At 45.1% G+C, this 26,632-nt stretch overlaps 1 protein-coding gene across 1 annotated transcript; it reads right to left on the bottom strand.

The window, feature by feature from the left end:
- Positions 1–10,079: 10,079 nt before the first annotated feature.
- LOC126505201 (aldose reductase-related protein 2) lies at positions 10,080–22,348 on the bottom strand. The gene is made up of 10 exons (XM_050147987.1): positions 22,186–22,348; positions 19,753–19,920; positions 18,593–18,709; positions 17,790–17,867; positions 15,386–15,508; positions 15,013–15,119; positions 14,520–14,601; positions 13,572–13,655; positions 12,966–13,048; positions 10,080–10,392 (listed from the first exon to the last, which is right to left on the bottom strand). The coding sequence occupies exons 1-10, from the start codon at positions 22,249–22,251 to the stop codon at positions 10,350–10,352; spliced, it is 951 nt and encodes a 316-aa protein (XP_050003944.1). The 5' UTR covers positions 22,252–22,348; the 3' UTR covers positions 10,080–10,349.
- Between the last annotated feature and the right edge of the window lie 4,284 nt (positions 22,349–26,632).

Genomic DNA, 26,632 nt, shown 5'->3' with positions numbered 1-26,632 from the left:
TGCTCTTGGTTTGGTAGGGTCAACACAGTAAAAATGGCAATCCTACCAAAGGCAATCTATACATTCAATGCGATCCCCATCAAAATCCCAACAAAATTCTTCACAGACCTCGAGAGAACAATAATCAACATTATATGGAAAAACAAAAAACCCAAGACAGCCACAACAATCCTATACAATAAAGGAACTTCCGAGGCATTACCATCCCTGAAATCAAACTCTATTACAGAGCTACAGTAATGAAATGTTTAGCTTGGTATTGGCATAAAAACAGAGACGTTGACCAATGGAATCGAATTGAAGACCCGGATATTAATCCACACACCTTTGAACACCTGATTTTTGACAAAGAAGCTAAAATTATACAACGGAAGAAAGAAAGTATCTTTAACAAATGGTGCTGGCATAACTGGATGTCAACCTGTAGAAGAATGAAAATAGATCCATATCTATCACCATGCACAAAACTCAAGTCCAAATAGATTAAAGACCTCAATATAGGGCTGGAGAGATGGCTCAGTGGTTAAGAGCACTGCCTGTTCTTCCAAAGGTCCTGAGTTCAGTTCCCAGCAACCACATGGTGGCTCACAACCATCTGTAAGGAGATCTGGTGCCCTTTTCTGGCCTGCAGGCATACACGCAGACAGAATACTGTATACATAATAAATAAATCTTTTTTTTTTTTTAAAAAAGACCTCAATATAAATCCAACCACACTGAACCTGATAGAAGAGAAAGTGGGAAGTAGCCTGCAATGCATGGGCACAGGAGACCATTTCCTACCTATAACCCCAGTAGCATAGCCAATAAGAGCAACTCTGAATAAATGGGACCTCCTGAAACTGAGAAGCTTCTGTAAAGCAAAGGACACAGTCAATAAGACAAAATAGGCAATCTACTGAATAGGAAAAGATCTTCACCAACTCCACATCAGACAAAGGATTGATCTCCAAAATATACAAAGAACTCAAGAAACTAGATAGCAAAATTCTAAATAACCCAATTAAAAATGGGGTACTGAAGTGAACAGAGAATTCTCAACAGAAGAATTTCAAATGGCCAGAAGATACTTAAGGACATGTTCAACTTCCTTAGCTATCAGGAAAATGCAAATCAAAACAACTTTGAGATACCATTTTACACGTGTCAGAATGGTTAAAATCAAAAACACCAATGATAGCTTATGCTTCACATTAGAGTACTACTCTGCCATAAAAAACAATGACTTCTTGAATTTTGCATGCAAATGGATGGAAATAGAAAACACTATCCTGAGCGAGGTAACCCAGACCCAAAAAGAGAATCATGGGATGTACTCACTCATAATTGGTTTCTAGCTATAAATAAAGGTCACTGAGTCTATAATTTGTGATCCTAAAGAAGCTAAATAAGAAGGTGAACCCAAAGAAAAACATATAGTTATTATCCCTGCTATGGGAAATAGACAAGATTGCTGGGCAAAAATTGGGATCTTGGGGGTGGGGTGGGGTGGGATGGGGGTAAGGGGAGNTTGGGGGAACTTGGGGAAACATGAAGATTGGGATAAAGGAAGGTTGGATAGGGGAGCAGGGAAGCACATATCTTAGTTGAAAGAGCCACCTTAGTGTTGGCAAGAGACTTGAACCTTGAGTGGCTCCCAGGAGCCCAAGGCGATGTCCCCAGTTAATCCCTTGGGAAGCTGAGGATAGGGAACCTGAACTGGCCCTATCCTATAGCAATACTGACGAATATCTTTCATATCACCATAGAACCTTCATCTGGTGATGGATGGAGATAGAGACAGAGACCCACACTGGAGCACTGGACTGAGCTCCCAAGGTCCCAATGAGAAGCAGATGGAGGGAGAACATGAGCAAGGATGTCAGGACCACGGGGGGTGCACCCACCCACTGAGACAGTGGGGCTGATCTATTGGGAGCTCACCAAAGCCAGCTGGACTGTGACTGAAACAGCATGGGATAAAACCGGACTCTCTGATCATGGCGAACAATGAGGACTGATGAGAAGCCAAGGTCAATGGCAAGGGATTTTGATCCTACTTCATGTTCTGGCTTGATGGGAGCCTAGCCAGTTTGGATGTTCACCTTCCTAGACATGGTCGGAGGGGGGAGGACCTTGGACTTTCCACAGGGCAGGGAACCCTGACTGCTCTTTGGACTGGAGAGGGAGGGGGAGAGGAGTAGGGGGAGGGGGAGAGGGGTGGGAGGAGGGGGAGGGAAATGGGAGGCTGGGAGGAGGTAGGAATTTTTTTTTCAATAAAAAAAAATTTAAAAAAACCCTTCTCCCAGTTACTTGGGGTCGAACTCCTCCCCTGCTTGGGTTATGAGTCTCCACCCCAGTGCACTGGTACCTGTCAAATAAACCTCATGTGATTGCAGCAAGGACGGTCTCTCATGAGTTACAGGGGGGGGGGGTCATGTTATTCTTAGACTTAAGTGAGAGTCTCCCCACACTGGGGGTCTTTCAGGAGAGGATGTGGATTAAGGGGAACATTCATCCATTGCTGGTGGGAATGCAATACCACAAAAGCATTTGTTCAACTATGTTCATAGCAGCATTATTTGTAATAGCCAGAACCTGGAAACAACCTAGATGCCCCTCAATGGAAGAATGGATAAAGAAAGTGTGGCACATATACACATTAGAGTACTACTATTCAGTGGGGGGGGGACAAAAAAAACAATGACATCTTGAATTTTGCATGCAAATGGGTGGAAGTAGAAAACACGATCAAGAGTGAGATAACCCAGACCCAAAAATATGGGATGTACTCACTCATTACTGGATTCTAGCCATAAACAAAAGACATTGAGCCTGTAGTTTGCGATCCTAGAGAACATAAGTAATAAAATAAACACAAAGAAAAACATATATAGAGCCACCTGGAAATTGGAAGCAGACAAGATGGCCAGGCAAAAGTTGGGAGGTTGGGGGTGGGGAGGAGGGGAGGTAGAGGGAAGGGGAGGGGGAAAGGGGAGGAGAGAAGAGGAAGGTTGGGGAGAGCTTGGGGATGTGGGATGGTTGAGATGGAGGAAGACGGATATGGGTGCAGGGAAGGCGTTATCTTAATTGAGGGTGCCATTTTGGAGTTGGCAAGAGGCTTGGCTCTGGTGGGGTTCCCAGGAGTTCACGGGGATGACCCCAGCTAGGACCCTGGGCAGTGGAGGAGAGGGTGCCTGAACTGGCCTTGTCCCATAGTCAGACCGATGACTGTCTTGAATATCACCATAGAAACTTCATCCGGCCACAGAAGGAGACAGAGACAGAGACCCACATTGGAACACTGGACTGAGCTCCCAAGATCCAGTTGAAGAGCAAAAGGAAGGAGAATATATCAAGGAAGTCAGGACCGCAGGGGGTTGGTCCACCCACTAAGACAGTGTGCCTGATCTAATGGGAGCTCACCAACTCCAGCTGGACTGGGAATGAATAAGCATGGGATCAAACTGAACCCTCTGAATGTGGTTGACAATTGGGGCAGACTGAGGGGCCAATGATAATGGCACTGGAATTTGTCTCTACTCTATGTACTGGCTTTTTGGGATCCTATTCTCTTTGGATGCATACCTTCATAAGCCTGGATGTGTGGGGGAGAGCCTTGGACTTCCCATGGGGCAGGGTGCCTTGCCCTCTTTTAGGACTGGAGGGGGGTAGGGGAAGGGTATGTGGGGGAGCAGGAGGGAAGTGGGAGGAGGGGAGGAAGTGGGAATTTTGATTGGTATTATTTATAAAGTAATTTAAAAATAAAAACAAAAAAGAGAAAAAAATAAGTTTCTATTTACTGTGAGAGTTGAATTGTTCTGTTTCCCCAACCCATGACCTTGAGTTGTTTTCTGAGAATACCCTCACCCTCTCTGACCCACTCCTGACCCCCTCCCTTAATCACATGGTGGGTGACCACATGATGATTTTTTTATTTTCTTATTGCCCCATTGTTCCATTATATAAAACTACTTAGTTATTTTACTCCTTAAAAGGCGCACAAGAGATGGGTTTGGGCTACTCTTTTTAACTCAACTTAGAAGGCAGTCACTCGCCAGCTCGTGAGCACACCCCAATAAAAATCAAGCTTGCTTCAAATTTGGCTCGAATTGTGGTAGTGATCTTATTCTTGACGTTAGGATTAATAGAAGCTCATAAGAGAGGCCGTTATAAACATGGGATTTCCTAAGGCCTCTCTTAGCCAGACTGATGCTGAAGACCTGGGAGAACTTGGTTTCTTCTTAATTCCCGACTCCAGGCTGGCTAACACAGGCTGCATCTCCTGAACTAGTCCTCTCTTCTTGTGAGCCCGAAGCTCATGACTGTACCCGCCCTTGCAGTTAGATTCAGCCTTAGCTGCCAGCCCAGGCTCACCCCTTGCTGAAGCAGGGCAGGCCTCCACTGGGACCAAGCTGGTCTGACTAGCTCCTCAGAGCTGAGAGAGCATGCAGCTGTGAGCGTGCGTGCGTGCGGCTCCTTGTCTGGTGAATTCTTAAGAGCTGATGCTGCTGGCTGATAATCAGGGTGCAGCCAGTGTTTGCATGCTTGTCCCAGAACTTGGCTTCCAGCTTCCTGGGAGAACAGAGTGAAGTTAGGAGCCTTAGCGCTGCCACAGACACTGGCTTTCTAGTGCTGTTCATTCATAAACAGAAGAAGCAGAGCTGAGAGAGATGCTGAGCCTTAGTGATGGAATCAGGGGAGGTGGAGCAGGAAGGTTCGTTTTCCTGAGGTTACGTTTCTGTGGTAGCTCACAGGTGACTCAGTTTCCATCTGGAGTCCATCCTGGCTTATCAGTCCTTTGAGTTCAAGCTTGCTTGTTTCAGTCTCCTTGAGGGCTGTGAGAAAGTTCTGATTAAGCCCGTGGGAAAGACCATTTTGTCCATGAGAAGAGAAAGAACACATTATCTACTAGGTAGGACACGGGCTGGTGAATGCCAGCTGAGGGCACATCCAGATAGAAAAAGAAACAGTTTGCTCAAGGACAGAAATGGTCTTGTGGTTAGATACTGACTGACTATGCTGCGCTTTGTTTGGCTTTTGTGTGTAAGCAGGCTCTGAAATAAACTCTGGGCTGCTAGGGATTTACCAACAGACCTCCCGGGCCGACCCTGTGCTTTCTGCCACAATTTCTCCCAATCTGCCATTTCCTCAACCTCGCGCCCCCTTCCAGGTACCCCAGTAGACTTGGTTGGAGCAGGCTCTGACACATTTCCCTGTCAGAGCTCAGGCAAAAAGTGAAGGAAATGGTCACTGGAAGGACCCAGGGCATTTAGAGACTGCTGCAATTCGTCATTAGAGAGAGAACCTGTCTCTGGAGTTACAGCATTTCTCTCTCTCTCTCTTTTTTTTTTTTTTTTTTTTTTTTTTTTTTGATGTTTAAGTTTGCTTTATTGTGTGTGATAAAATAACAGGCCAGAAAATTCATTTCTATATTTGAACAGTTCTACAAATTGCTACTTGGAGAAATGAAAACAAACAGGTATCCATCCACAAAGGCAGGGAAGGAAACAAATGGGGAGATTTTTAAGGAACTGTTTCTCTTCACCTCCACAGGCGGGCGGAAAGCTGGTCTGCCCCTCAGTCAGCAAGTGCCTCTTGCCTGGTCTCTTGAGTTTGGGGAATGGTTCTTCAAAAATTCCTCGAGTTGTTTCATCTTTGTAGCTCTTTGGACATGTTCTTCTTTATGGCAAGCTGCCAGGTGCAAGATAATATTTCTCATTCGACTCTTCACACAGGGTCGTCCATAGATGGTGATTTCAGCTACGTTCCCAGGGTCGACAATGTCCACTCTCAGCAAAGCCTGGCTTAACCACTCTATTTCTGGGATTAAGACTTGATTGGGGCCAAAGATCATTTCTGCTACCCAGGCCTCCATGTAGAACACGAGAGGATCCCTGAGTTCGTGCGCCGGGAACCACCAGGGCCACACGCGAAGCCGCCGGGACACAGGTGGAGCGCTGAGCCCCTTCAGCGAGGAAGAGTATGGCGTTGGTCCATTCGCCTGGTCGTCAGTATCTGTAGCATGAGGACCCATATGGAACTCCCAGCCTGCAAGCAGGAGCTCCCGAGTTACAGCATTTCTGAGGCAGGCAGAAGGGGAAGTTGATTTTGGAAGATGTAGAAATATTCCTATTTAGAGGAGTTGTACCTTCCAACTTACAGGTCTTTCCTCCTGTCTCTGTGCTTGTAAGAGAACACTTGGCAGGCAGTGTGTTCCCACATGAGTGAAGTGTGTGACACTTTTGTACATGTGCGTGTATGTGTGTATGTTAGAGACAGAGAGACAGACAGGAAGACCCAGAGGGAATCGCTGTGTTTCCAGAGCCAACCTGGATCTTGCTGCAGCTGCCTGCCTCCTACTCCTCAGGGCTGAGAGTGAATACCTACACCATCACACCAGCTCCTTATTACTAACATTGTTTGGCAGGGCACACCCAGAAAAGTGGTCATTAGAAAATAGACTAGTCTTGTAGATAATTGGGCGCTCATGTGCTCTCCTGTGAGGCTACAGCCCTTTCTTTGGTGGAGAGCCATGGCTCTTAAGAGACAAAAAGCTAAAGCAACACCGAGTCAGAATGACATCACAGGATGTGGCCAGGATGGTGTGAGATCTCAGCCAGGTTCTCAGTGTTGAAATTGGCTTTTGGCAGGGGTGGTGCAGAGAACCACCCATTCCAAGGTCAGTCGATTTGTCTAGCCTAAAACTACATCTTCCTTTAGTGATTAAGTAGGCAAGAATTGCCAGACAGTGTTGGCTCAGACCTTTAATCCCAGTACTCTGGAGGCAGAGGTAGGTGGAGCTCTGAGTTCAAGGCCAGACTGAACTATAAGTTCCTGTTTTGACTCCCAGGACAGTCAGGCTCTGTGTAACAGGAAAAAAAAAAGTAACTAAAAAATGAAAAGGCAAATATTTACTTACTGGTCTAAATATTTACCAATGTCCCTTGGTGAATTAATGCTAATGTGTGTTCTGTGGTTGTCACAGAATGACTTTACAATTCGATCATCTCTTGTGCATGGATCACGTGATATGCATAATTTGAGGAAATGTTCTCATTTCTTCACTGTCTTTTCAATTCCATGTGTTCTCTCGAATTTCCTTTTATTCATTGGTTTGTTGATGACTAATGACAGCGTGTGTGTGTGTGTGTGTGTGTGTGTGTGTGTGTGTGTGTCCTATCTGTGTCTGAGGGGCAGGGCCCATCATCTGCCCATCTTAAACCTGAAGCAACCTGGTGGTGGCGCATGCCTTTAAACCCAGCACTAGAGAGACAGAGGCAGGCAGATCTCTATAAGTTTGAGACCAGCCTGGTCTACAAGAGCTAGTTCCAGGACAGCCTCCAAAGCTACAGAGCTATAGAAAAACCCTGTCTTGAAAAAGAAAAAAAAAACCTGAAGCAGTTATCTTGCCTTGGCTTCTCAACACTCTAGTTTCTATTAATAGTCCAAGTGCGAGAGTTAGCCGAGAAGAGGCTAGATATAATGGGCTAAGCAGTGTTTAAAAGAAAAAAAAAGAAACTGGTATACAGGTGTCTATAGCAGAACAAGTATTTATGTCTGTATTATGATATCAGTGTATTGAAAACCAAGAGCTCTTCCTCATTTTTACCCAATTATAATTGGTATATTTCAGTCTTTGTAACTTTTCATAGATGTAGACTTTTCTCACAATAGGCGATCTGGCTCAGAGCTCACTACACAATATGCTCACAACTAGAAAATGCAGAAGCCAGCAGCTCCCAAAGCATAGGGGAAATGTGCTGCTGGTGGTTTTAAAACATGCTCCGTTTGCCCTTTTGCTGTGATCTCTTTCCTTGTTTGCATGTTTTGTTTTTGTTTGCTATTCATTATCATTTTAAGTGAAGAAACATTTAGATGTCTAATCATTAGTATGCCTCTATTATTTCACAACTGTTTAAAGTATAAATATAAAACATTTAACTCGAGCACAGTGTCACACACTGTAAAACTCTTCTTTTGAAGCACACACAGGAAGTGAGTATTGTTCCCAACAGAGCAGTGGAAACACCGCAGAGAATCAGCCAGAGTGTTTTCGTCTCAATTCCAGATACGCACCCAGTCTACTAACAAGGCCTGCTCTGGATTATTAACGAGTCTGCATGTACTGAGATGAAAAGGAAGTATGGTTTACTTTATCATTTCTTTTGTTCTCTTGTCACACTCCACACAAACGATTGTCTCGTGAGCAGAAGTGACGCAGGTAAGTCCTGCTCCCACTGACTTCCCATCGAAAACTCAGCAGCTTTGAGACAATCACATCCACCAAAACATTTTCATTAAATCTATTGTGTGAGTATAATCTCATCCTGTTCACAGGATCTGCCTACACGCAAGGGAAGGGATCATACAGTGAATGTCACTGGCAGGGCATAGATTCTGACTACCACATTTGTCTAGGGACAAACGTTGTTGGGAAGTTGCCAACATTTAACAGTCTACACTGTTCATAGAACACTGCCGTCTCCAGGGAGCCAGAGGAATGAACTAATGTAAATGTAGACAAGCCACTGAATAAAAATGAATTGTAAATGTCTTCGAATGATGCCAAGAGGTGGTAATTTGGCCACTTTGGTAACAAATATGATAGTAAATTATCTTCAAAATGCCCACTCAGTAGTCTCAGAAATACTAAGTAGTCAAATAAAGGTATAATAATGTTCCATACATTGCCTGAATAGGGAGCCAAAAGCCCATGTCTGCCCAGACCTCAGAATATGGCCTTACTTGAAGAAAGAACCTTTGCTCTTAAGTTCCATTAAGATACGCTTCCGGGTGTGACGGTGCACACCTTCTACCCCAGCACTCTGAAGATGAATCTCTGTAAGTTTGAGGTCAGTCTGGTCTATGTAGTTCTTGCACATCCAGGGCTACATAGTGAGAACCTGTCTCAAAAAATGATGATGATGATGATGATGATGATGATGATGATGATGATGATGATGCTGGCATGTTTGGTGAGGGTGGGCATGAATCCAATGGCCAATTTCCCTATAAAGAGCATCATGAGAAGTCAGAGAGAGAAGTCAATACTTCTGAAGAAGTAACTATAAAGCCAGCAGTCAGCAAAAGTAGGGGAGTCAATGAGGGAAACCCTAGAGCCTCAAAAGAAAGGACTACCCCTCTGGTAACTTGATGGAGGACCACACTAAGGAATGGACAAAGTGATGGGTTCTAATCCCAGACACTCTGTGAACTGGTAGGAGACAGAACCAAGGTTAAGGCTGTGAGAAAGAGCTGGTTTCCCACAGCAAATCTGACTTCTATGGGAAATAGCATCTGAAAACCACACATTTTGCTTCTTGAGCCCTTCAGGTCCCTAATAGTAGTCCCCACTAAGCTGTCTGACTAGGAACCCTGGAAGTATAGGCGTCTGCCACCATCAACACCATGCACACTGGGAAGAAGGGCAGGACCCAAGCACAAGCAGGCTTGTGAGCAGTAGATAAGGCAACTCAGACATCTGCATTGATGCTGATTGTGAGGAGCAGAGATGGGGAGAGCTAGAGGTTTCCTACCCTACACTTACCACTTAGTTTTTCTATTTGCAAACATTTGGAGCAAACATGGCCCAAGGTGAGCATCTTTAAGTTTGTAAGATGAGTGGCTAGGTGCCCTTTTGTTCTTCTCTAAGCTTTTCTTGATGGCTGCAAGGTTTCCGAGAAGAAATGCTATAGAAAAGGCATGTCCAAGGTTAATGGCAATAGGATTTTTCATGCCTGACTCCCCCTTTACCTCTGTGATGTCCTCTGTGGATCCCAGACTCTTCCCCCTACCCCAGCACTGACCCTTAGGCATGATGGTGTGTTAAAGGCAAGGTTGGGAAGTTCACAGGGCAATAGAAGAGGTAAGAAGATGTGGGAGGAGGAGGGCATCAAATTGCCTTGCGCTCGCACTGAGAGCATCTTCCTTAGAAACTTAATTTTAACCACTTACTGCTCAGGGACCTCAAGCAAGCAAGCTCTTGGCTTGGCTACACCTCCATTTCACTCATATAAAATGTGAAGCGTGAGAGTTGGACCCCAAAGGGTAAGAGTTGGACCCAATGAGTTCACTAATTCAAAAACCACTCTAGAATGTGTTGGACATGCTTGTTACTACTATCATTTTTATTGCTCTATCCTTATATCCACCAACATTTTTTGACGTACATTTGGTCAGATCAAGTAAGTAAAAGAAATGTCCATTTGTTTCTCAGAGTCGTTATCGTTGCAAGACAGTCTGTCCTTGGTTCACCAGGAGGATTTAAGTACAGCATTGCCTAGAGCACAAAGTCAGGCTGTCTCGGCTCAACTAGGACTCCAGGGTGTGTGTCAGCAAAAATGGATGGCTCATCGGGCGGTTTAGCTTCAATATTCTGCGTTGTAGGGGAATTCTTCCATGTTTATTGTCCTGCAGCAATAAGCGTGGAGAAAATGTTAGTGCCATGTAATCATTTTTGTTGTTTTTTGTTTTGTTTTGTTTTGTTTTGTTTTTAAGAAAGGGGCTCATGTATGCCAATCTGGCTCTGAACTCTATGTAGTAGAGAACAACTTTGAACTTAACCTCCTGATGCCACCTGCACAGTACTGTGATTAGAGGCATGTACCACCGGGCCTGGCTTGAATTTTTGTAATTATTTCTTTTATGGTTTTTGAGATTATAATATGATCACATCACTTCCCTCTTCTTTTTTCTCCTTCCAAAGCCTTCCATTTACCCCTCCTTGATAACTTAGGAATATGTATGTAAATACAGAAACATACATGTATGTAACAACAGTTCGTGAAAAAAGAGGGCACAGATTTAGAAGAGGCCTGGTTTTATGTACTACCGACGATCTAACTCAAGCGTTCACGCACACCAGGTAAACACTCTCTAACTGAGCTACTTCCCCAGTGTGTCCAGGCGTTCTTATATGGTACACACAAGAATGTACTTTCTATGTGCTTTACCAGCCTCTCTTCACCCCATCCTTGGAACTATGGCACATAGGGACTTCCATACCAAAGTCTGCCCTCAATATGATGAGCAGGATACCTGAAAAGAGGGCAGGGAAGTATGCCGTGGCCAGGTTGCCAAAAGCCAGGCATGCAGCCAAGGGCCTCACAAATACTGTGTGGGTTCATTCCACAGTACAGAAACGTGGGAAGGCATGAAGAAATCGACAGATTAGTGTTGTTATATTATGATTGATGCATTAAACAAGGCCAGATAAGCCATGAGCTAGGATCTCTGATAACATCTAAACTTGTATTCAATGGATATTTGCTGTATTGGGTATAACAATTCCTACTTCGTAAAAAAGGAATCAGATTTGGCAAAGTTACAAATCTATCCAAGGCATCATGGCAATTGAATGAGTGAATTTTGCATTACAAACCATCTGGGCTAAATGGCCCAATCTATTACCTCACTCACTAGTGTAACTATCTCTCTATATCTATTTGATGATCAAAAACATGTCTCCAGCCAAACCCTTCACCTCTAAATGACAACTCTCATTTTGGATTGTTCTTGCAAAAACAAAACCGACCAAGCAAAACTATACTTGTTAATTCTTTGGCAAATTCAGTTGGCTATTTTCTATTGGAATTCAGGTCCAGTTATTGTCCTCTCTTCCCTGAATTATTATATAGTAGGCTTCCTATGGCCTCTCAGTGCAGAAGTCAGTAAACTTTACAGGAATGTCAGATCATGTAGACTGTTCACATCCTCTCTCTGATGCCAAGTCCGAAAATCAAAGTCTTTTTCATGGTCTGTACCACCTTCATGCCCTTAGCTTAAGGTTGTCTCTGAATTCATTTCTTTCCACAGTAGGCCTTACTCATCTGCTGCAGCTTCAGTGGCCTCCTTATTCGAGTGCCCTAAATCCACTGCCTCGGGGCATTTGCACTGCTGTGATTGCCAAGGAAGGTGTTCTCCTAATACCACATGGCACATTCTTTGTTTCTCTTAATTGTGACTTGAGAGGTCAGCCAAGTCATATCGCATCTACCAGAATGCACTACTTCCCATACCTTTTACCTATTTTACCTTTCTCTATGGCATTTGGTACTGTCTGACATACATACTTAGAGTAACTTCAGATGTTGCTAGAATACAAGATTGGGCAACATGAAGTTTGTATAGTATGATGTGCCAGACACCCAGAACATGCCGGCACACAGCATATTGCACAAAAGCCATTAAGTGAAGGAGTGGGTGGATAAGTGCTTCTGCCTCCTGCAAAGGAACAGTGCTGGGAATATTATTTTAAGATGTGTTACTTCCTTTAATGCTCTGGAATATTTGTTTAATGATGCAAAGATGTGTTGCATTCTTTTATGTGGTATTTGTTTAACTCTGTGAAGCCGTGTTACTTTGCCTGCCTAAAACACTTGACTGGCCTAATAAAGAGCTGAATGGTCAATAGCTAGGCAGGAGAGAGAAATAGTCAGGGCTGGCAGGCAGAGAGAATGAACAGGAGAAATCTGGGAAGAGAAGATTGAGGAGCGAGAGAAGGAGAAGGAAAGGAGGATATCAGGGTCCAGCCACCCAGTCACACAGACAGCCGTGGAGAAACAAACAAACAAAGATATATAGAATAAAGAAAGGTAAAAGCTCAGAGGCAAAATGTAGTTAAGGAGAAATGGGATAATTTAAGTTAGAAAAACTGGTTAGAAACAAGCCAAGCTAAGACTGAGCATTCATAAGTAAGAATAAGTCTATGTATAATTATTTGGAAGCTGGGAAGCAGAACCCTAAAGAGAAAAAAAAAAAAAAAACAATCCAGAACAGCATGACCTTTCTTAAACTCTGGCTCTATGTGTAAAACTCAGGATTTGCAGAACTGGCAGGCATGATTTCCCATGACTCAAACAGTACTTTCTCACAACTCCCAGGAAACAGTATTTGAATATAAAAAGTCATCCTGGATGTTTTCCAGCCCTCCCAGTTAACCTTCTACAACTTCAGAAAGTCATGCATAACCCTGTCCCACTTACTCAGGCAGCAGGCAGGCCCTCCAGTTTCTGTTGAAGCCGAGGATGGTGGCCATCTCTTCATCACTCAACTGGAAGTCAAAGACCTGGAAGGACAAGAGTCCCAAAGCTCCTTAGCAAGGAAAGGGCTGGTACCTGAGGCATTCTAGGCTTCCCTCTCTACACCCATAGGCTCACATTGCATACAAACCATTTTCTAGTTCAAGACTGAACTATTTATAGGGTTCGGTGGCACAAAATCTCAGTTTGTGCAGTGTCTAATTCGTGAGGGACACATGGATCAAGGACATTTCTTCAAGTCCACTCCATACCTGTTTTCCAGCTAAAAGGTTGCCATGTAGGCAAGAGCAGACTGCCCTTGGGCAGGATAGTCTATGGCCCTTGACCTAAGTGCTCATGGGAAAGTAAGGGGCTTCCCCGGCCCCTCGCTCAGCCCATTCGTGACCCCCTGGTGATTCATCTAGCTCTGTTGAAGCCAGCTAGCTCCCTGGCGCAAGAGTTCACAAGATGATGAGAAATTAGGAACATCGCTGACGCTGCAGGATAGGATGAGAAGCCTGCTAAGAGTCCTCCCATCCATACACAGCCAATGCTCAGCTAGGATCTTACCTGAAAGTTCTCGTGTATACGTGCTGGTGTCGCAGACTTGGGGATCACTATCACATTTCTCTGGATGTGGAACCGAATCAGAACCTGCACACAAAACGTAAAGGCATGTGTTCACTGAAAGAGGAGAATGATGATCCAAATGAGACTAGCCCCACAGGTACATGTGTTAGAAAACTTGGTCCCCAGTCAGCGGCATGGTTTGGCAACGATTAGGCATGGCCTCATTGGAGAAAGTATGTCACTGGGGATGGGCTTAAGGTTTCAAGCTTTATGTCAGTCTTAGTGTGCTCTCGTCTTCCTGTTTGCGGGTTAAGACGTGAGCCCTTAGCTCCTGCTCCAGCACCATGCCTGCCTGCCTGACTGCCGCCATCTTCCCTGCCGTTATGGTGATGGACTCCCATCTCTCTGGGACAGTAACCTCCATATAAATCTCTTTCTCTATAAATTGCCTTGGTCATGGTGTCTTATCACAGCAATAGAAAAGTAACTAACGGAACAATTATCTTTGCAGTTCCCTATGGCTCCTGTATCTCCCTGAATCCTGTGCACAAATCCATGATTTTTCTAGCTAGGAATGGGAACGTGGCAGGAAGCTGATGAACAGGGGTGATCGTCGTTTGATACTGACCCCTGTATTTCCCAAAGGTGCCAATAGACATACGCCTCCCATTTCTTTCTCTCCAAAGGATTAAAAGACAGCAATATAAAGAATAAAACAAGACTAAAGACTGTATTGCCCCCTCCAAGTGCACACCTTTAACCCCAGCTCTCAGGAGGTAGAGGCTGCAGATTTCTATGAGTTTGAGGCCAGGCTGGCCTACAGAGTGAGTTCTAGGACAGTCAAGTCAGGACAACACAGAGAAACTCTCTCTAGAAAAACAAAAGCAAAGCAAACAAACAAACACAAAGGGATTGCAGGATTAAAAGCAGGGAGGCAACATCTTTTACCTGGGCTGAGGTTTTCTTGTGCTTTGCAGCAATCTCTTTAATCTTGGGGTCCTCTAGTAGTGACGGGTCTTCTGGCTTGGCCCTACAGGCAGAAAGATAGCTGGAATGAAAAAAATCACCCCACTTCCATGGCAGTATCAGGGCTGAGCACCATGGCCTTCTCCAGCTGCAGAACAGGCAGGGAGCCACCTGAAAGCTGTGTCTTCCCTATGGTCCTATACGTAGGCTCTGGAGCCTCAGGAATTAGAGCCTCAGGAATTTGTAAGGGTATTCTAGCATTAGAGAGCAGAAACGGAGCACTCTTAAGACGTAAGGCATCCTGTCATTTTTTAAAAACATGTGCCCCTCCTCCCATAATCCTATTTGAATGTGTCATATGTATTGCTATAGACACATTTTCCCCAAGTACATAAGAAATTCATAGCAATACTAACTAATTATTAAACACTAAACTTCAGAGTGATGAAAGAAAGTCATCACTCCGAAGCCTCACCAAGGCCTGTTTGGAGAGCCCAGGGGACTGTAGGCTGTGACACTGATACCCTTAGAGTGACAGTACTGGATCAGTTTTTCCTGAGTGAGGTATGGGTGGCACTCGACCTGCAAGAGAAAACATCTCCATCACTAGGGAAATAGGCCTTCCTGAGTGGCTCAGATGGAACTCTGGGCACAAGGAAAGACCAACATAAAGGCTAAATATAACCTACTGATGAATGTGCTATAGACCAGACCCAGAGATCAGTCTCCCGCCTCCCTGAGCATCCTGAACACAGACCTCGGAGATGAGACTCTGTGGATAGTATTGAAATTGTCTCCCAGTGTTGAAGTAATCACAGAAGAGGACCCCTTTGCTGAACAGAATGTACCTGATTGGTCACTGGCTTATGTTTCAGTCCAGGCTTGTTCAGGATCCTTTCAATCTGGAAGTGGTTGAAGTTGGAGACCCCCAGGGCTTTCACTAACCCTTCATCCACCAGTTCCTCCATGACCTGTCACAGGGAAGAATGCCATTTAGATGGCCATGGGAGGATTACAGGGATGCTAACTCGGTTTAGTCCTGAGATAAGAGGAGTGGATGAACAACCCTCCAGGTTAGGCAAGATACAACACTAGAAAGAAGTATCAGCCCAGACGGTGAGTACCCATCGGTTGTCAGATGCTTCTAGGAGTGTATGGGTTCAGCTCTCTCTTCACTCAAATCTGCATAACCTGAGAAAATAGGCTCCCTCACTTTTGCCCTTTGTCTTTCGTGTGTGTGTGTGTGTGTGTGTGTGTGTGTGTGTGTGTGAGAGAGAGAGAGAGAGAGAGAGAGAGAGAGAGAGAGAGAGAGAGAGAGAGAGAGAGAGAGAGAGAGAGAGAGAGAGAGAGAGAGAGAACTGGGGACTGACGCTAGGATCATTCAGGCACTCCATCTCTAGCCTTTTTTCTTTACATTGTAAAAGTTTGAGACACGGTCTCTGATTATCCAGATTAGCCTTGAACTTCCTCTGCAGCCCAGGCAGACCTCGAACTTGTGATCCTGCCTCTGCCTTCTGCGCCTGGATTACAGGACTGTGTCCTCAGAACCAGCTTCCTATTTGGGTTCTGATCCCACTTTCCTCTGCCACACGGTTAGTTTTCCAATGGGGAGACATGTAGACCTATCAGAGCCTGGCACGGCCCCCAATCTAGGGTTAGGTGGGCCTGAAATCAACATGTACTTATGATTCATTTATTATAAGTTCCTGTTTGGGAGTTTGCAGAATATAAAAGCCTACCGTGTGCTTCTTTCAGTGAGCCATCAGCCATCACAGTGAGGCTACTTGGGCTCACTTGACAGTTGGCATAACCCCGAGCATCAGTGTGGGAAGGAAGGGATCTACACAGGGCCCACAGTGACAGTGAAAGTAGAGTTTAAGTTGTGCCTAAAAAAATAGCTCAAAGGAGGGATATCAAAAACTGAGTGAACCAGCTTTTGAACACTCCTTATGTACATCAAGTATCAGTCTGGGTTCTGCAAAGGAGCACAGCTGATAAAGTCAGTTGTTTGGTTTGAAAAAGCAAGTTTCTTGTTAGTGACTTTTCTGATCTCTAGATACAGGCTCACTGTCAAGCACTGTGATAAAAGTTTTGATAACTGGACTTTTGAGTCAGATAAGACTGAGTCTAGTCTTAATTGTGTCACACCCCTGTTGTTTAACTAGATGACTTCAAATTCCCCAGGTTAATGGTTATATCATTTGTACACAGGGAAGGTAACATTCCCTTGCAGGGTTGGTAACTAATGTGCCAAGATGAAGCTTTGGATGACCGCTCTCTTCATCCTTATCCCACCTGAAGTGTGAGAGTATGTGAGTGTGTGCATGCTTATGCACATGTTCCTGTGTGTGTGCAGGAACACACACCATGGCAAGTGTACCAAGGTCAAAGGACAACCTCAGGTGTTGATCCTCATCTTTCACCTTGCGTGAGACAGAGTCTCTTTGTTTTTCATCTGTGAATACCGCACTAGCTGACTGGAGATCAGGGGACTCTCCTATCTCTCCCTCCCTCTTGCCACACGAGCACAGGAATTACAGCCATGTGCTTCCAAACCTGGCTTTGTGTGGGTTCCGGATCCTTCTGCTTGTGCAGCAAACACTGCACCACTGAGCCTTCTCACAACAAGCTCATCAATAAGAGTAAACGGCTCGAAGGAGTTCAATCTTTTCACTAATACAGTTGGGTGTGGTAGTGCACGCTTTTAATCCCAGCACTGGGTGGGAGGCAGAGGTAGGCAGTTGTCTGAGTTCTAGGCAAGTCTGCTCTACAAAGCAAGTTCTAGGACACTCAGGACTGCACAGAGAAACACTGTCTTGAAAACCCAAAATAATAATAATAATAATTTCCTTTGGTTACTCAGCTAATATGTGCAAATCAAGGCAACATCCCTGTACCAAGTGCCTGCCCTTAGCTTCAAAACAGCATATGCCTACCACAAACTGAGGAACATTTGTGTTTCCTGTCTCAATTGAGATCCGAAGAGTCACCTCCAAAACAAATGATTTTAGTCCCAGAACCTGGGAGGCAGAGGCCAATGGATCTCTGTCAGCTCCAGGTTAACTGGGGATATACTGTGGGATCATCTCAAAAAAAATAAGTAAATGATGCCAGGTGAACCCTAAATCCAAACATGTTAAAGAAGGGGTAAGAAGAACTTGAGGAAAGCAGAGACAGAATTACACACAAGGCATGTGGCCTTTTCATACCATAATGACAAAGTCCCCATCGCACAGTAAAGCTGGAACCTACCTCCCAAGCATCCAAGAACGTTATTTTACTGGTAATGACATTGCCTTGAGCATCCTTGGGGAATAACTCCTTTCCAGGCTGTAAATACAAAACAAAACGCATGTTGGCTACTCCTATGAAGTGAGGCTCTGGGATGGTAAAATACCAAATACCCACACCTGCTTAGCACTCGGTCAGGCTCCAGAGGACACACTTGCAGACATGAAGCCCAGCAACTCTATCCCATCCTAGTGTGGATGGTAAATCCCAGACCACAGACACTGCTGGGCTGGTTCCCAAACCTACTACTATATGTCAAATTTCCATCACCATGGAAATGAACGCAGTTCATCTGGACCCGCATGGGCCTGGAGGAAATTTTAATTTCATTATCACTAGGCAAGAGTTAGATCTGAATGGTAGAGTTTGTGGAAGACTGTAACTAGATCCTGTTCTTGACTCCTCCAGAAGTCCAGACCTTCCTCCACAAGTACCATCACCCTAGCTGTGCATGAATGGGGGGAGGGGCAAACTGAGTGTTCACACCCCTCAACCTCAGCAGCAAAGTCTTGGGCTTTGCTCTAGGAAGCCACTCCCTAGGCACGCTTTGCTTGGCAGGGGTGTCAGACCCTGAAATACTACAAAAGTGTTTCAAGAATAGTATTGAACCCTGAAATACAATATGCAAGAATAGCCCAAGACATCTTTTGAGGACATCACTGGACATGGAACCAACAGGAAGTTGACAGGCTTCTCCCCTGCCCCGCCCCCTTTACCACAGCCCTGTCTCAGTGGCTATAGAAGGTACAGAGAGCAGCTCAAACCTGAAGTCCCTGTGGCCAGTGGATAAGATAGAGGTCCAGATAGTCCAGTTTCAGATCCGTGAGGGTCTTTTGAAAGGCTTCCTTAAGCAGTTTTCTCTCAAAGCAGGTGGGCCACAACTGCAGAGTGCGACAAGGAAGGATTAGGAATTGGAGAAAAAGGGCCTCCCATTCTGAGATTTACAGTCTGATCTAACCTTGGGACAGGCTATTTATCTTTAACCCAATTGGCTAATTAACATAGCTAATCTGATATGCAAGATTCCTAGGGCTCCACGAGGCAGGTTATTTCCTACTTGTTGAGGGTGATTTATTTTCTCAAGTTTACTTCATCCTGTGCATTTCTTAGAACACTTAGCATTCTGATGCTACAGGGGTATAGTCCCCTATCTCCAAGGCAACAGGCTCTAATGGTGAACCACGGGGCTTAAAGTGGCCCATCTGTATGGTGAGTCTGTTTCTCGCACCAGATGCTGTTTCCAAGTGGGTAGAGTGGTCCAGATAGTTATACCCAACCAACAACGTCATGCTCCACTCACCCCTCTCCTTTTTATTTTTTACAGCATTTTTAGTCCACCCTTTACTGAATTGAGATTAAAAAAAGATATTCCTATGCAACAATAAAAAAACAAAAAGCTTTCTCTACCCAGCCACTGAGAACACAGTACTGAGTGATATGGCTCAGGCCCACCCCTTTTTAAAAAATATGTATTTCATTTATTATTTCTGTGTATGTGCATATGTGCACATGTATGTGAGGGGTGCCCCTAGAGGCCAGAAGAGGAGCTTGAGTTACAGGAGTTGTGAGCTGCCTGATGTTGGTGCTGGGCACTAGATAATGATCTTCTGCAGGTACAGAATGCACCCTTAACTCCTGAGGCATCTCTTCAGTCACCTTTGATGGTGCCCCTAGCTTCTGACTGACAGAAATCATGGCAGTGAGGAGCACTCGAACCTCAGTGGAACCATCTTGTTATGGGAAAGCTCCCACGTGAGGGTGAGCCAGCAGCAGAACCTTATCAGTACTGACTTGGAGTGTGGTTATTCATACCCACAGATATAACAAAAGCAAGGAAGGAGGTTAGGAGAATGACGGATAGGGTAGTGTGGACCAGATTCTTCCACTGGCTTTAAAGTCCTGTCCACCAAGTGGGCCACTCTACCTTACTGACGATGAAGAGGTCCTCCCGCTTCACGGCCTTCTCCTTGATCTTCTCCTGGATGGCTTCCCCCACTTCATGTTCGTTGTGATAGGCATAGGCACAGTCAATGTGGCGATATCCAGCATCAATGGCCACCTTCACAGCTTCCTTGACTCTGCCTGGAGGAGACTAAAAGGCAACAGAGGTCATAGGATGCTCTAAGGCCAAGACCTTCCTCACCAGACTCCACACAGCCCAGCTTCAGGAAACCACGGGGTTACTGGAACACTAGGGAAGAAACAAACTTTTCAAAAGTGAAGAAAAAGTGAACCGGAATGTTCACCCACCTCACGTTCTCTCTTAGCTAAAAGTCAGTTCCCATCAAATCCACCAGATCTTAAAGGATCTCTTGTTTCTGAGGTGACAGACAGCTCCCACTACAACTTGCTAAAAGTCAAAATTCAACTCTGAAGCCACCCAGAGAATTTCAGCTGTAGACCGTGTTATTCAAGAATGTTGAGAATGAGCAGGATGGTGGTGGCACTTGCCTTTAATCCCAGCACTCAGGAGGCAAAAGCAGGTCAATCTCTTTGGTTCGAGGCCAGCCTGGTCTACAAGAATGAGTTCCAGGACAGGCACCAAAGCTACAGAGAGACCCTGTCATGGCCTTTGCATGACAAATTCAGATTCTGCCACACAGCAGTGTAAATAGATGAAATATAATAAGATTAAAAAACAAAAACAAAAATCAAACCGCTGGGCGTGATGGCCCATGTGTGTAATTCCAGCATTTGGGAAATAAGAGGCAGGGGGATTGTGAGTTTGAGGCCAGCCTGGGGTACATAGTTGCCTTCAAAATTAAACATAAATACAAAAACAGTCTTCAATCAACCAACTAACCAACCAAACCAAACAACAAAAAACAAAAAGACCCTTCCTCTCTTACCAGCTCTAGAAATATCTTGGTTAAGTATCAAACAGGGAAAAGCAACACAGAGATAAACTGTTGACTTCCCAGGGACAAGAAATGGCCTCTAGCCATTCAGCAGTTCCTGCCCGCCCCCCCCCCCCCGCCCCCCCATCCCATACCTTCCTGACTTTCAACAGATAAGAACAGACTCCTGTTAATACCACATACTTTTCTGGAAAACAACTTCCTTGTCCTGCCCTAATTTTGAATTTCTGAGATATACTTCTGGGAAGAGTGGTTGTCAGCTTGGTAGAAAGTGAAATTTCTATTGGGGAGCAAATTCAAGTATGATTTCAACCCAGTGCGGAGACAAAGAAGGGCTCTGCCTCTATCCCAGGAGCAGAGGAAAGGACATTGCAAAGGGTAAGAGACAGCGGTGGCAGTGGCTAAGCCACCAGAACAGGAGGCATGGGCTCCAGAAACAGCTCCTGGCAGTGACTCACACCTGTAATAACCTCTGGAGGCTGAGGCAGGAGGATTGCAAGTTCAAGGCTAACCTAAGCTCCAGACAGGGTGAGTTCTAGGGCAACCTAAACTCTCAGTCTCCAGAAACCAAATAGAGAGCTCCTAGAAACCAGCTGGCCACTGTCACGGTATCGCCAAGGGAAACGCAAAGGCAGAGTTAGGAGATGGGACATGGTCAGACAAGTCCCAACAGAGGCTGGGGAAATCTACTTCACTGGAAAAAGGGATGGGCCTGGGGCATTCGGCCAGGAGAGAAAGATTGCAAGGCAGGATGCCAGCCCAGGCTCTGTGGTCCTCATGCTTAGAGTGTAATGTGCACGGGAACCACGTCTAGCCATAAGGGCAGGGGCCAGTTCAGTAGCCTGGGCTGGGGTCTGAGACCCTGCCTTTCCCACAGGCTCCAGGCCAGATGCAACAGATGGAAGTCCTTTCCATGGGCAGCAAGGGGACCTGGGTCATTTGGAGCTCGGTGTTCTGCCTCTACCTCTGAATGACTTGGCAAGAGTAAAAAAACCAAAACATAGTTAAGACCTATAAAATGTTAGGTGTCTCATAAGTTCAGAGGAAAGCTTGCTTAGAAATCACTGTCTGAAGCTTTTTTCTTTTCTTTCATTTTTTTTTTTTTTGAGGGAGAGGGGAATTTTTTATTTTTTTTGAGACAGGGTTTTTCTGGGTGATAGCCCTGGCTGTTCTGGAACTCAGTCTGTAGATCTGATTGGCCTCAAAATCAGAGAGCCGTTGCCTCCCGAGCGCCGGGATTGAAGGTGTGTGCCAGCACCATGCAGCAAACCTCTTGTTTTTAAAGTCCAGGAAGGGCTCAAAACCAGACATTTGTTAGAGAACCTCTAGCATCACGGCTGGGGAAAAGCCTACCAGAGCTTTGAGGCCAGAAGCAGTGCAATAGCCAAAGCCACTTGGGTCCTAGCTCTAGCATTCCAAACCCTCAGAAGATGTGGAAAGAGAAGGAACTGCCAAGACCCTCCTGGAAAGCAGCAGGTCTCCCAAGATGTCACACTCACCTGCCAGGTGCCCAGGCCCACGATGGGCATCTTGGCTTTAGTACTGAGCTCCACGTAGGTGGCCATGGTTGCTGCCAAAAACTTCCCAAGAGAGCAGAAGTCTGTGTGTTAGTGGAGGTTTTATGTCCTGGATGAAGAGGCGGGCTCTTACTGCAAGCAGCCACACCCAGGGACAGTCATTGAACAGGAAGTTTATCCAAGCCTTTTGTAAGATTGAAGAGAGTGAGTGAAGATTAATTGTAACCCGGTGGGAAGTCTCCCTGGTGCAGCGTGAATTACTCCGGGCGCACCCCTTAGAGATTTATGAACCTAAATAACACGGGGTGAAAGGTTCTTCAAGAATCACTGTTAAATGTGTTTGGGACAGGACATTGCATCGGGAATAGCGATCCCTGTAGGAATTCCAAGAGTTAAAGCACATGAAAGTTTTCAGAGGCAAAATGAGGAAGCTTACATAAGTTATTCTGAGACAACTGCAATCGCTAAAAAAATTAACAACGGAGGCGCTGGTCTGAGCAGCTGCTGCAGGGGAGGGGGGATAAGGGTGAGAGGAGAGGAGAGGAGAGGAGAGGAGAGGAGAGGAGAGGAGAGGAGAGGAGAGGAGAGGAGAGGGGAGGGGGGGAGACTTTGAGGGTGTGTCTGTTTTCTAACTGTCCTTTTTTTTTTTTTAAGTTTTACTCATCTAATTGCTGGAAGATTTTGAAGAACAAATTTCTCCTGTTACCCACCAAGTCAGGATCTTTTCTTTGGTAACATTCTTCCTCTCTCTCTCTCTCTCTCTCTCTCTCTCTCTCTCTCTCTCTCTCCTTGTCTCCCTCCCTCTCATTTGAGATTTGACCAGTTATGTTTATAATGAGCTTTTTAAACTTTTTGTGCTTACACGGAAAAAAAACCCAGACTTTTGTGATTACAAATATTATCATATATCACTAACGAGACTGTGAAAAAGAAAGACAGTTATAAAGTGGGAATATAAAGCGTCTTTATTCCCGTCACTCCAGATGTCCTTGCCCCATGCTTTTCCTAGATCTTTTCTCTCTGAGAGAATTAGCTTTTACACTCTGCACTCACATTTTCAAAGTTGGCACCATAAGACAAGCTTTTCTACACCTTCTGAGTAAATCATTTTAAAAGTACTTTTATGTCAAACATTTTAATATTGTATTCTATTTTATGATCACTTATTCTTCCACTTTCACTATTCTTGGTTTCCAACTGGTTTCTCTTATGCAGGAATAATATTCAAGGCCTGTCATTTGCAGTGAGGCATTGGGCACACTGTCCTGGGGATGGATCTTTAGAACTAGGACTCTACACTCAAAGGAAATTGATTTTTGCTTATCTTGTGTTGTCTAGGCCCGTAGACAAACTGATTTTTTTTCCTAAATAGGAATGTTCTCTTCTGCTATTTATAGGATAATAAACTTCAGGTAGATGTCACAGCCAAGCCCACCTCACACTGTGATTTTTTTTTTTACATGTGCCCTGACCCCATCGAAATCCCACTGACACCTGGAGAGAGAAAATCCTAAATATAGTAGATTTTAATTCATATATAAAGGGAAGTCTAAATGAAACACAAGTGCCAGCAGTAAACTAAATTGAAGAAGCCACATTTATTTTATTCTAAAGATGCCACAGTCTCTTTCATGTTGGCTAACTAGAACACTGTAGATGAGGGAACGCTGTGGGCCCAAAGGCAGAGTTCCAGACTTCTAAATAAAATTCCAGGTATCTCAAAGCTTGGTACACCTCTAGCATCCAACCGCCAGCCTCAGAAGGGACAGAGCCTCCATATCATACTTGCACAGAAGAGGATGCTCTGCCTTGCTCTGGTCCACACACCTGATGCTTCCCCCAGGATTGGTAGTGGTGACCAGTGGATTTCTTCTTAGCCTCGCCTCCTCTTTCCACTTCCCCTTCCCTTCTTTCCTTTCCTTTCTCAATGCAGACAAGTCTTGCCTCAGACTTGCTACGTAGCTGAGGACCTTGCTCTCTGGATCCTCCTGCCTCTACCTTCTGAGCATTGGAATTACAGGCGTGGATTGCAGAAGCTTCTGTTTCCTGTCTTCCTAGTTTCCAGTGAATCCAAGGCTCAGTGGTGAGACATTATCTTGCACCCACATTGTGTAACTCGAGTTCCTGGGGATCCAACACCCCCTTCTAACCTCCTCGGGCATCTTCACTCATGTACACATGTCCACACAAGCACACGTAATTGCAAAACAAATAAACATAAGCCTTCCCAGACTGCTGTTCCATAACATCACCACGTGCACTCAGGGGACCTCTGTCCCGCTGGTGTATGATCCCATTATCACAGGCACCACAACTTGCTTATCCATTTCCTTCTAGAAGGGCATAAAGGCTTCATCCATGTTAAGGTTTCTGTTGGCTCACCATGAGTCAGCAATCTCACCAGAGATGACCATTGGAAGGCTAGCTAATACAGACACCTAGTGTCAACAGGCACTTGGTCACTGGGGAAAGGAAAACAAGAGGGACTTTTTGACCTTTTGAGTGCTTCCAGAGGAGAGGGGACAGCCAAGTCTTGCTTGTGAAGACTGCCATTCTGGACTCAGTTCAAGTGGCATTGGAAGAGTTCTGACCTGACCGGAGCCGGCTACAACAGTGACATGGGGAAAATGACGGTATTTCTTTGTGGCATGTGTGTGGTAGTTTTGTTTGCTTTGTCTTTTTAATATTTTCTTTACATTTATTTATTTATTTATTTAATGTGTATGGATGTTTTGCCGGCATGTGCATCACATACATGCCCGATTTCCTTTGATCTCCCTGGGACTGGGCTTACTGATAGCTGTGAGCCACTATGTGGGAGCTGGGAATCAAGCCTCGGTTCTTTAGAAGAGCATGCAGCTCTTACTCACTGAGACCTCTCCAGCTCCATATGTTATATCAACTATAGAAAGTTAATAAAGGCTTGCTCAGATACTTTCTAACTTCACTCATTTGCCAATTTACTCCTGGCTTATGCTTAATTTTTTTTTATTTTTTTGTTTATTATTATTGTATATGTGTGCACACATATGTGTGAGTGTGGGCATGTGCCGTGGTGAACATATGGAGATCAGTGGGCAGTTTTCAGGTGTTGACTCGCCCCTTTAGGCTCTCATGACCTCTTACAGAAGAATTCCAGCCGGAAAGAACAAAGATATCCCCACGCCTAAATGCTGGGAGTGGACTATTGGCATACTTCATGTAAACCCTCCACTCTGACGGTGCTAATGACGACCTTGGCAGGACTGAGAACTAGATAGAGGTGCTTCCACACGGATGTTGTGAACAGCTGGAGATGACCAAAGTAGTGGAAGAAATGGACCAAACAGACAATGCCAATGCCATAGGACATTTGTTTGTTTGTTTGTTTGTTTGTGACAGGGTTTCTCAGTGTAACAGCCCTAGCCATCTTGGAACTAGCTTTGTAGACCAAGCTGGCTTCGAACTCACAGAGATCCTGCCTCTCCCTCCCAAATTCTGGGATTAAAGGTGTGTGCCACCACTGCCCGGCTGCCATAAGACATTATTATATCCATCATTTGCAGAGGACATACGTGTTTTCATTTACAAAACAGTGTTTGGGACCAAAGGCTGGTGCCATGAGGGGCAGCGGTGGGCCACCTGAGCCTTAGGTGTGTCCCCTTGCAGGTGGGAGACCGTGGCAGGGGAGAGACAGTCAGATTTGCCATGCAGAGACAGCTGGGGTATAGAATTTATTTAGTGGGTTATGGAGGGGAAAGGGAGGGGGAGAAGAGAGAGAGGCAGAAGATGCCTCTCCAGAAGAAGGGTGGACAGAGAACCCTGCTGGAGGAGCCAGAGATCTGCTTTCCTAGGTGTGTGGGGGGGTGGATTGGGAGTGGGCAGGGCTTGTCTCTTAAAGGGACAGGCTACCCAGGTGATAGACTGGGCCAGTATATTACAACAATTTGTCCTGGCTATTTGCCATAGCTTAGTCTGTTGGAGGAGAGCCTCCTACTTCAGCACTTGGGGTAATGATCAAGCCAGTCATGTATTTGCCAAATATGTGAGTTTAATTGACAAATGTTTTGCCTCAAAGTTAGTAAGCCATTTAACGATGAACTGGCTCTATTGAAAGATACCTGCCCACTTTCCAGGTTTGCCCCTGTGATGTGGGAATGATTTCTTACTAATAAAGAAACTGCCTTGGCCCATTTTATTGGATAGAAAATTAGGTAGGCGGAGTAGACAGAGGAGAATGCTGGGAAAAAGAAGCTGTGTGAGGAGTCGCCATGGTTCTCCCGCTCCAGACAGACGCAGGTTAAGATCCTCCCTGGTAAGCCAGCTCGTGGGCTACACAGAATATTAGAAATGGGTTAGAACAATATGTAAGAGCTAGCCATAAGGAACTGGAACTATCCGGGCCAGGCAGTGTTTGAAAGAATACAGTTTCCGTGTAATTATTTCTGGG

This window comes from Alexandromys fortis, unplaced genomic scaffold (assembly GCF_014885135.2).
Source record: "Alexandromys fortis isolate MF-2015 unplaced genomic scaffold, M_Fortis_MF-2015_v1.1 scaffold_57, whole genome shotgun sequence".
Classification (NCBI taxonomy): domain Eukaryota; kingdom Metazoa; phylum Chordata; class Mammalia; order Rodentia; family Cricetidae; genus Alexandromys; species Alexandromys fortis.
Note: the sequence above shows the minus strand (reverse complement) of the source record. Positions and strands in the feature narration are given on the sequence as shown.

Excerpts from the sequence above, each read along its gene's own strand:
- LOC126505201 (XM_050147987.1), bottom strand. The coding sequence starts at position 22,251 with ATGGCCACCTACGTGGAGCTCAGTACTAAAGCCAAGATGCCCATCGTG. Across the intron at positions 15,120-15,385 it reads ATAAGCCAGTGACCAATCAG|GTCGAGTGCCACCCATACCT; the intron begins GTACATTCTGTT and ends TTTCTCTTGCAG. Across the intron at positions 10,393-12,965 it reads AGGGCCTGCCTGCTGCCTGA|GACAATAAACATGGAAGAAT; the intron begins GTAAGTGGGACA and ends TTATTGCTGCAG.